The following is a 10,779-nucleotide window of genomic DNA, read 5'->3' on the forward strand; positions in this document are numbered from 1 at the left end:
AAGCTAGCGGGCTCCTTATCGCCACCGACTGGATTGGAGGATATTGCAGTCGATTGGCATTAAAAAATGTCTCACACTTTGGTTTCACTCCAAGCCCCAAGATTACTAAAATTGTGATTTTAAAATCAGCATCGCCTGCTCATATCCTTATTTTCCACCTGAAAAAGAACTCAAACAAGATGACAGGGCAACTTTGTTATAACTTATAACTTATAACCAATCCCTGTGCATTGCTGAAAGTACATACAGTATCTTTGTGTTTGACCGAGATTATAAGGAAACTGTTTTTGACTTACTGTAATCTGTCAACTGTATCACTGCATTCCCCTGTGGCCCCCACTGGGCTTTCACTTCCTTTAATTAGCTATCACTTCTCAAACGTCAATTTTCTATCGTATCTCCATTTGATGTAACTTCTTCTTCCTCAGAAGTCAAAGACAAAACAAATAAAAACCTGAACACTTGTGTTTGCTCAGTACTTACATGATTGCCTATTTAGTATCCATCAGATGTTTGGACTAGTCTAGGTCAAATTTCCTATAATTGTGGAGCAGTTTCTGCTAAAGTTTCATTAGCTTTGTTTAAAGAAATGTTGCTCACTGAATTAATTCAGTAGATCTAACAAACCTGCAAGGCCAGCATGTACACAGAATTTACAAATATGTACACATACACACTTGGAATAGATATTCAGAATTGTAGAAGGAAAGATCAGAGCAGATGAGATGATGAGCATGTGTTACGTCAGAGGTATATAAAAGTATGAACAAAGTCTATCCTTATTTCTGTATAATCCTTCGGGCACTTCCTCCATGGAAAAGACATGATAATAACTGTCTAAATCTGAGGTTTGTGATCTAAAACTGGGTCATGGGTTAGGAAGAGAATTATGTCATAAAGATATTTTGATTTTAGTGTTTAGGTCATAAACAGGAACCTGCAGTGCAGAAATCTCACTACAGATGTAATAAAATCCCCCACCCAGACATAATGGCAGAACTTGAAATTAAAAAGACAATATCACTAATATCAAAATACAAATAAAAATAATATTAATACATCAATTATCTATAATATACTACGGTAAATTTATAACCCATGGTACATTTATCCACTATGGCTTCAGTTATCTCTTTGAATTCTTACAAATTTAATTCATTTCCTATTAATTGCTGTGTCATCATGTTATTATCTGTCATCAAAAATGTCATTAATCACAGACTCTAACAACATGCAGATATATAAAGATACCAAAAAGCTCTCAAACAACTGTTTCGTGATCACTAAACAGCCTTATACTCTGCCCCTGGTAACAGATGACGCGTAAACAAGAGGAACCAATCAGAAATTCAGTTTGAAAGAAACGCAGTCAGAGCAGAATTTGGTTGTTCAGGTTGAGCGCGAGTGGGTTTTTCCAGCCAGTCGCTTTCAGTTCCTTCAGCTTCAGGTCAGCTTTAAAGGTAAAAACTTCGCTGAAGTCTGTCACTGAGATTTGTGAAACAGCTTGAAACCTGACCTGAAATAAGGTATGTAATGTGTATGTGACTACTGTAAGTGTGTGTATGGGCTTTGTCCTGTGAGTAGCGTCACACTCTCTGTGTTTAAACACTCATGTATGGGTGTGTGTTTACAGGTTTGTGTGAAGATGTCGGACCCCGAGACCCAAACCCAGCCTCTCATTGGAAGTCAGGCAGCCATCAATGTGCCATCAGCACAGAAGTAAGGACTGTGTTTCCACTTGTTTGTCCATCTTTATGAGGTCCCAAGACCGAGACCAAAAAGCTGGTCCTACAAAGTCAACTATTCTCTGTTAATAAGGTCCCTGAAGTGGGTGTTAGCAACTGAGAAATAATCTAAATTCTCTCAAATTCTTTTGTGTGTGTGTTGTGTTGGTGGAACCAAACCATATGAACGATTATTCATAATTTATCTAATTTACAACAAACTGCAGGGGTGTAGCACAACACTGTGGATCCTGTTCATGGGAATCCTCTATGGGCACCTCCCCACACCCACGGCTATTTATTCTGGTATCTTTCTGGGCCATCCTAACATGGGGGGCCATATAGTCAGTCTGTTTTTGCCTCATTTTTCCACCCATGACAAACTGTATATATTTTAATTTACAGGCAACCTCTTTGTGAATCACAGTGCTTTCAATGCATATTTTCTACCTTCCAATCAGCCACTGATTTCCATTCATTGCCAATTAAATCAATTAGCAGACACTTATTCAATCAAACTGAACGGTTAAGTAACTGAATGTAAACAAATGGCTGTGTGAAAAGCAAGAAAAATCAATCAAAACACTCACCGGAAGTCAACTATTGTCAACGATCATGCAAAGTATGCGCAGAGGTGTGGACAAGGAAGTAAGATTTGCAAAAACAAGGGTGCAGACTTTGGGATGGGATGTCCTTGTGCATATTTTTTCATGTATTTTGTTTTTGTCAGTAAATACCACTTCAATGAAAAAAACGACTGTATTGAAAGATTTTAGCGTCAAGTCACTACAGAATGGACACACCTGTTAGCTGAGGTTTACTGAGAACACACCATTAAAATTAATGTGAATTTCCAAAGGAGGTTTTGAATTGCGCATTTAAAACGGGTAAAAACGCGGACACAAAAAACCAGGAGCTTTCCCGTCAGTGTCTGCTTGGCAACAGGTGATTCCATCGCTCGGTGGGTGGGGATGTGCTGGGTGTAGTATGTACCATGGCTGAATTTCTGTTTCAGGGAGTTTCCTCTCAGCCAAGCATCATCCTCAGTGAAGTTCCTCATGCTTTGTTTTCTCTTCTGCTCCCTCACCTTCACATCTACCTCTCTCTTCACCTTCCTCACAGGACTTAGTCCTCGTAGTTAGTCTTTATATTTTCACTCTGACTCCATTTTAACATTTAAATGTCCAACAACTCCCCCAAATGAAAGGTGTTCCTCCTCTTGCTCTGCAGCGGCCGCTCCTCCAAGGCCTATAAGGTGGCAGGTTTGACCCTGTTGGCCTGTGTCCTGATTGCCGGTCAGGCCATGATCGCCTACTTCCTCCTCAGCCAGAGGAGCGACATCAGATCCCTGGAGGAGCAGAACGACAACCTGAAGACTGAGCTGACGAGGGGAAGATCTGGTCAGGGGGCCAAATTCAGCTCAGGTAAGGACAGATACACTGACACCAGGTGGTATATAGCCGAATGTGGTGCTGATCGCTGCCTCTCACACACACCGTCCCTCTGTCTAGTTGTAGATGCTGTTCCTGTGAGGATGCATGTGCCCATGAAGGCCCTTCCTGCGCTGATGGATGACTCCGTGGACGAGGTAAAGTAGTGCATTACTGGAATTTTGATGCTGACAGTCATATCAAAATTTGAGTTTCAAAAATCTTATGAGTTTTTTTTACATAAACTGAACTTTTTGATACAGATTTTTGTTCAGCATCAGCCTGTAAATATGCTGACACCGATTTTTCTCATTTCTCTGTTTTGTTTCACTGATTGTCTTGCAGGAGGCTTCCACTGGCATCCCAGAAAAACCAGGTATGTTCTACATATATATGCATATTCATTAGTCATCTCTATCGACAGTGACACATCCTTTTTTCTCCCTCATATGTTTTCTACAATCAGTCATTGCAGGTGATTTAACGCCTCTCTTCCCCTCTCCCAGAGCATGTGCAGGCCACTGACTGCCAGCTGGAGGCTGCAGGGTTGAAGGCTGTGCAGGTGCCAGGTTTCCGCCCCAGCTGTGACGAGCGCGGCCTCTACCTGGCCAAGCAGTGCTATGGGGGCCTCTGCTGGTGTGTGAACCCAGCCAACGGCATGACGGTCCCTGGCTCTGTGAACAAGAACTCGGGCAGTTGCAGTGAACCTGTTCTCACAGGTGAGGCGAGATAACTGGTCACAGAGTCAGACTGAGAAAAGATTTTGACAATTGTATATTAAATATTGCCCTTAAGTGTATTTAAAAGATCTGAAATATGACATTCCATTGTTGTCCATCACTGATTGCACTTTGCTGCAGAATTAAAAAATCATTTCTGTGGTAAAAATAATGATTGTTTTGGAATTTAAGCTACAGTGTGGTAGACAGAATGTTTCTGTGTTTGTAGGCAGCCTGAGCAACGTTTTCGCTGACTGATATTAATGCCTGATACTGTGGTGAGTACATATTTGGTGGTCCTCTGATTCCCTATGTAAGTAGTCGTATATAAATATCTGAGTAGCACTGTATGGAGGATGTGATTTGTGCCTCTGTAATTTATTTTAATGCAGTTTTGAATATTTACACATTTTTGGAAAGGGACGTTTTTAAAGGGAAATTATTTGGTGTTGTTGCTAAAGCTTTGAATTAACTGGATTTTGTCTTTTTTTCTGGGCAACTGAAGCTGATGAAATCTGCTCCAGAGACCAGCGACGGTGGAGTCCAAATCATGACTTTGCTACAACTTTGCCAACTTACCGTACCCATCATATCTGTGGTGCTTGTTAAGCTAATGGGGTTTTCTAAACTGCTGAGAAATTACCAAATTAAAACCATTTATCTGCTTGCTATCATCTTATGACCTTATTGCAACTCAATTTTTCATTTTTTTTTTAAATGGGTAGTAAAGGTTAATGATTTGTGTTGTAAACTTGTGATATTTTATTAGTAGCAGGTTAGTTTGCTAAAAAAAAAACAATTTTTTATGTAGGAAGCTTGCAAAGTGAATTGAAGATAACAGCGTGGGCCAAGGGGCAATTCAATGGAGTGTGGGCAGATGGTAATGATTAAATATTCATATTTTTAATATATATTTATTGAAAGTTAAGTATTGGCAATGAAAGCAATCAGCCCACTGCCCCTTTACAAAAACACATTCTGATAAACAGTGTGGTCACCTGAGTGTTTTGAAACTCATTAAAGAAATACTGGCACACATTTGAGAAACCAATAAAAATGACACAACTGTAAACTGTATTTTCCCCATTTATTTGAACTACCCAAATAAAATTCTAAAAAGACAGTTTCGGTCGTTTCCTTTTACAATGATACAATGGGATTTCAAACTGTTGAATACTGCTACACTGACGTGCAGGAGTGAAAACCCATGATGATGAGACACATTAGCCGGTGAGATAAACCATCAATTGACCCACCATATTGTTTATTCCACAGAATATCAGGTCTTAAAAGAGAGGTATTACTTAAAAACAAGAGAAAACATGCAAAAGCATAACAGACAGGCAATTAAGAAAGTAAGAGCATGCAGTACAAAGACAGCAACACAATGATTGTCAATAGGCACAAGTTGTTTCTGGGTTCCAGTTACCAAACGTACAGTACATGTCGTTTTCTAACACACCACCCAGTCAGAGAAAAACTACAGTGAGCACAACCTCAATCTGACCTCAGATATGCTTCTTCTTTATGGCTTTTCAACAGCAGCAATGATGTTGCATCTTAAAAACGATCTTAGTGGAGCTTAACGTGTCTTGAAACAGTTTGAGAAACAAAGTTTTTCCTTCTCACATCTGTGTACCGTAGTGTTTACGTGTATCAAACAGTATAGTTTTAGAGGAGCTGTGGTGTTAATCTGGTTGAAACTTGCTGTGAAATATATGACTGTATTTCAATCATTTTGTGCAGCATTGTTACACAAAAGCTTACAAGCTAGAAACCAAATTTTTGGGTTTCAATCATGAGCTTACAAAAAAAATACATTTTCAGGTGAAATATCTGCCCAGAACATTTTAAATTAAAGTCCTAACGCATGTCTGCCAGGTGTTTCTGTCTGCATCAGGTGTCAGATTAGCATCCTGCAGCAACGGCATTGTTTATGGACATAATAACATTTCACAATTAAAATCTCTCTTCCTTAAAAAGGAAAAACATCTTACAATTCATCAAAACACGCTGCTGACACCACTTTGACAGGTTTGGTATTTACGGGACAAAAAACAAAATCATTGATGGCTGAAGACAAAATAACAGTTTTAAATCTGTACAAGTCATACAAGTGCAAATGATGAACCAGTTTCCAGCATATGAAGTAGGCAGCCAGATCCCATCAGGAAGGGCTATTGCACACATGGCATGAGATGATATCAAGTCCAGACCAGAGTAGGCACTCTTAATATATATCTTACACAAAATACTCTAATAAACACTTCCCTGTTCTGTGAAATCTCCCGAGTGCAATTAAAACTAAATCTTTACACAAAATTCCACTTTGGCATACTTTATCCTTTGAGAGTCAGCTAACTGTTCTCCAGCAGACTGAAGTCTGGATGACTGATTTTAGTGAGAGGTGCAACACACAGAGAAATATTACATTCCTTTAAGGGAGTAATTTTCCTTATTTCTTAATGGAGTGTCATTTTTAGAGTCATTTTTACAATTACAAAGAAAATGAAAACCTATGTTATTTTTCATGACCCTCTACAGAGATGAGGACTGTAATTTAAAAAATAAAAAGGTATACCAAGGGAAAAATTGACCTAGAATCTCAGGGGGGCTTGTTGACACATCATACCACAACACAAACTTTGCTCTAACACCTGCAAACAACGTTAAAAATAACAGGAACCATAACGGGTTCAGACAGGCTTGACACTGAAGAGCACCATGAGATGTGAGATGAGACTATTTTACATGCTGTCACCCCCTGAGTAAATAAGTGTAAATTAGTAAAGGCTGCTATGATTGATTTCTGACCACTAGAGGGCAGAAGACAAAAACGAAGGCGACACATTTCTAAAACTCTCAATTTGCCAGAGCAGGAAAAGAGTGTGGTGGCTTTGGTGAGAGCACTACAGCGGCTGTTTCCGGTTAAACAAAAAGGATTGTTCTCTTAAAAAAAAGGTCCGTCTTTGTAGGGATCCTTTCCATAATGATGTCAGACACTTAGAATAACAATCTGAGCCTGTCAGTGGCAAAAACAAACACTTTTAGTGGGCGTACACTGATGGGGCACCCACAGGGTTTAGATTGCAGCACTCTCGCTCACCGCTGGATGAATTTCAAACACTGCCGTCCCCGTTAGCCACTTAGACACTAAAACATGGGAAAATGGTCCATAAACACAGACAATATTGAATTAGAATTTCTCCTTGTGGACCTCACAGGGTTGAGGTCGGAAATCAATTATAGCAGCTATGAAGATTCTATTACAGGCAACACTTTGTTTAAAGTTCAATCAGTGACCATATTAGAAAGTGTCCTGTGTTTAACGTAACTGAGTTGAAATCCTTTCCACGCTCATATTAGTTTGCTCTATTGCACTATTGCTCTATCAGATGAATATGCTTCGACTGAATAACAAATAATCATTCTCTTAAGTTGGCTTTCTACTTTAGAATTATTTTTACTCACCCATGTGGGAGGTGAAAATAACTAACTACTGTTTGGTTTTTCTCTTTTGAATCTGTTCCCATGTGCAGCTGTACTGGCACCCTCCTCCTGAAGACGTCCTCCACCCTCCATTCTTGCCTCCTGGTAGTTTTCCTCCTTTCATCTCATTTTTGTCCTCCTCTCAGGTTGCGTATGTAGTCTTTGACGGTGTTTTCAATGTTGGGAACGGCGTAATTTTGTGCTGCATAGATTCCTGTGCATGTTCCTACAGCGACACCCATTAACGCTGAGGAGCGTAGCCTTGCAACAATGTACCCGGCCAGAAAGCCCTTCAGGAAAGGAGACGCCAGCAGACTGCCTCCCTAAGGAGGAAAGCAGAGGAGAGATTAGACCTGGTACTAGCCTGACCAGTGGCTTTATATCTACATCTACATATGAGCAGTTTTCATATAATTCTGCCTGGCCTGTGAGCACAATCCAAGCTGTGTAACCTGAGCTTGTACATATTAGTGCCGGTGTGAGCCTTACTGGAGGAACCCCAGCCTGTATCTCATCCTCCACCCGTCTCTGGATGTCTTCCAGCTGGTCCTTAAGCTCCACCAGGTCCTTGAGCTGGCCCAGAGGACTCTGCAGACCCATGCAAGGATACACACAAACAAGCAACAGGTTAGAGTCCCTGAACAGGGTTTCCCAAAACATAGAGCGAATCTAGACACTGAAAAGCGTATTACAACACATTGGAACAAGAAAAAAAATCATTTACATTAACAGATCATTTTAACTTCGATGACCAAAGATAAAAATGCTCGCCAATATGGACCATTTATCAGCTAGTGTACTCAATAGTTATGTTGCCCCAATTTTCCCGTTTATTAATGGAAAACATCAAACAACAACAAAGCTACCTTTGACTGAAACTTCCGCATGTTGGGAATAAACTTGATTTTACTGTTAAGCCAAAGTCTGCGAGTTACATCTAATCCTCTTGGTAATTCAATTTTGTGTTAGAGACAATAGACACTATTATTATTATCCTAATCGACCATTTTCTTTGGTTAAGAGGTCGCGTTAACGAATTCACCTAAGGTAGATAGACGGAGACTCCCAACTGAGTTCGCTCACGGACGCGTAGCCCCAGGTGGTTTAGACGATCTATCCCGCCGGATTATATTTCACGTTAGGTGATTGGTAACATACTAGTATAAGTATTATAGGAAAGGGTTGTGATCATTATTAGTCCTATCATTTGTTGATATTATTGTTACCAGTGATGGGCAAAGATACAGATAAAAGTATTTCAAAACACTAATGCAAAATACCCAGCACTGTAACTGTTAGAAATAGATACAGTTACTGCTGTGCATCTTGTAGCCTTATTTTCTAACCGTTTCATAATTACTTTACCATAATTTCTAGCTGTTTCATAAATGCACAGTTAATGTTGTGCACTTATAGGCTGTTTTAATGCTGGGTACTTCGCATTGTATTTGGGAATACTTTTAGATGTATCTTTGCCCATCCCTGATTACTAGGCCTACAACAACAACAACAACAACTACTACTACTACTACAACTACTACCACAGATACTGAACGAAGGATACAGTACATCGTACTACCAAACCAGAGGCATGGCGAACTCAAGAGTATCTGTGATGTGACGTTAACTGACCGGAAACGGAAAGAGGATTTATCCACCACTTGTTAAAACGTAACGACAAAGTCAATTCATAAAAAAGATAACTAGCTCCGTTATATGTCGGTGGGCTCGATAGTCTGGCTAGCGGGAGAGTGCCGACCGGGGATAGTCCCGCGTTGGGGTAGACAATCAGGGAATCTCACCTAACACCACAACAGCTAGCACACACTGTAATACTGCCATCTAAATTTGGCTAACGTTAGCATAATTTAGAAAGATGGGGTTCTTTTACAGTTAGAGATCAATTACGCTTAGAGGCCATGATTCCCTCGTTTGCAAACCGGTTGTCTCCTCATTTTTTTTACACACTTTACAAAGTTGTTACCAAGTTAGCTAACGTTAGCTAGTAGCTTATGCCAGCCAGTTTAACGTTCAATTAGCAGTCACACATGAGTTCATTTTTTCTTTTCACAGCTTAATATTTTTGTGTTCACAGCACTATAAATCAGTTTAAAACACAGCCAATGTATAGCGTAATTACATTCATGTAGGTGCTTATGGTAACTAGACCATTAACCTAACTTTCTTGACACGTAAATTAGCTTTCACTAAGCTAAGACAACCAGCGCGATAGCCTGGTTTATGGTACTTTACTAAATATCGTTAGCAGCTAACGCTAATGAATAACTACTGAATGACGCTGTAAGTTAGGCGGGTTGTTCTAATAATATAATAACACCACCTATCTACGATGTAAAGTTAGTGTAAAAAGTTGAGGACGCCGACCTTGTCATCTGCCATAGTTTCCCTTGTGTTAGTGTATTGATACTTCCGCCTCCTTCTTCTTCTTCTTCTCCTTTTGGCTTTGTTGAAAATGAACCTGACTGCCCTCCACCGGTACATCACGGAACCGCCTCAGTTTTTACATTTTCTTCACACTTTGTAGCCTAATAACTTTAATTAAGAAAGAGTAAAAATAATAAGAATAATAAGAAAAAACTTTCAAAAGACTGTCTTGCTCGTAAAAATAAGAATATATTGTATGTGTGAATGCTCTTTCAGGCTTATTATTATTGAACAATCATTTTCACACAGGCAAAAACCAGCTCACATTATCCTTAAATTTAACTAAAGACCAAATTTCAAGTTTCAATGGACATAGCAAATATAATACACGAGTGACCCTAGACAGTCTGATGTTATTCAATAGTGGCAATATTGTGTTTTGCAAAGCAGATTCTGCAACACTGGTTGTATTTCCACCCACCTCCACATGTTTTGAAACTGTCAATATTCCCACCATATTGCAAAATGTCTCAGATCAAGCACTTCATCCTGTTATTATTGAATAGGCCATATGCTGCATTAAAATGTTAGTATACACCTCAGATTCAGTTATTGTCCAATAGTGGTTCATAAAAACCTCCTAGCTGATTGGGAGGAAGCTGAGAGGAATCAATCCAATTAACTCGGGCTTCCTCTGGTGCCAGAGAGTCTGCTTGAGCGAGCACAGGCGGGGGAAAGAGTGAGCGAGACTTGGAGTAAATAATTAGAAATAGAGAAGAGTGTCAGAGATGCAGAGAGTCATACTCATTAATCAGAGATGGTAAATTTGCACTGTTTTGTAACAATCACTGCAATCACTCATGATTTTAGCGACTGCGTGGACTGGGTTGGATTTAAAAGATTGCGGGCCCTTCAAGCTGAAATTAACGGGTCACTTTCGAGAGCCTGGACGACGGGTCACAAGTGTGATTCGCAGAGAGACTGTGAAAGTGAGAACAAATGGCAGAACTTGGAGTCACAGGAAGTGGCTGA

General features: G+C 39.8%; 2 protein-coding genes across 3 annotated transcripts; one reads left to right on the plus strand and one right to left on the minus strand.

Annotated features, from left to right (window-relative positions):
• The first annotated feature begins 1,406 nt into the window (after positions 1-1,406).
• cd74b (CD74 molecule, major histocompatibility complex, class II invariant chain b) lies at positions 1,407-4,996 on the plus strand. Of its 2 annotated transcripts, none has more exons than XM_076743155.1 (8): positions 1,407-1,526; positions 1,634-1,719; positions 2,955-3,148; positions 3,236-3,312; positions 3,500-3,530; positions 3,661-3,873; positions 4,103-4,151; positions 4,379-4,996. In XM_076743155.1, the coding sequence occupies exons 2-7, from the start codon at positions 1,646-1,648 to the stop codon at positions 4,129-4,131; spliced, it is 618 nt and encodes a 205-aa protein (XP_076599270.1). In that variant the 5' UTR covers positions 1,407-1,526; positions 1,634-1,645; the 3' UTR covers positions 4,132-4,151; positions 4,379-4,996. The 2 variants fall into 2 exon arrangements, with proteins under 2 accessions (XP_076599270.1, XP_076599271.1); XM_076743156.1 differs by having other exon boundaries at positions 4,103-4,140; positions 4,378-4,542.
• LOC143328168 (SLC35A4 upstream open reading frame protein-like) lies at positions 4,947-9,793 on the minus strand. Its single transcript, XM_076743157.1, has 3 exons — positions 9,748-9,793; positions 7,852-7,950; positions 4,947-7,685 (listed from the first exon to the last, which is right to left on the minus strand). Exons 1-3 carry the CDS (start codon positions 9,760-9,762, stop codon positions 7,488-7,490), a joined length of 312 nt encoding a protein of 103 aa, XP_076599272.1. The 5' UTR covers positions 9,763-9,793; the 3' UTR covers positions 4,947-7,487.
• Between the last annotated feature and the right edge of the window lie 986 nt (positions 9,794-10,779).

This window comes from Chaetodon auriga, chromosome 11 (assembly GCF_051107435.1).
Source record: "Chaetodon auriga isolate fChaAug3 chromosome 11, fChaAug3.hap1, whole genome shotgun sequence".
Lineage (NCBI taxonomy): Eukaryota > Metazoa > Chordata > Actinopteri > Chaetodontiformes > Chaetodontidae > Chaetodon > Chaetodon auriga.

Coding starts and splice junctions, on each gene's coding strand:
- cd74b (XM_076743155.1), top strand. CDS start 1,646: ATGTCGGACCCCGAGACCCAAACCCAGCCTCTCATTGGAAGTCAGGCA. Junction 1,720..2,954: donor AATGTGCCATCAGCACAGAA/GTAAGGACTGTG, acceptor CTTGCTCTGCAG/CGGCCGCTCCTCCAAGGCCT. Junction 3,149..3,235: donor GGGGGCCAAATTCAGCTCAG/GTAAGGACAGAT, acceptor CCCTCTGTCTAG/TTGTAGATGCTGTTCCTGTG.
- LOC143328168 (XM_076743157.1), bottom strand. Junction 7,686..7,851: donor TACAGGCTGGGGTTCCTCCA/GTAAGGCTCACA, acceptor TTTCCTCCTTAG/GGAGGCAGTCTGCTGGCGTC.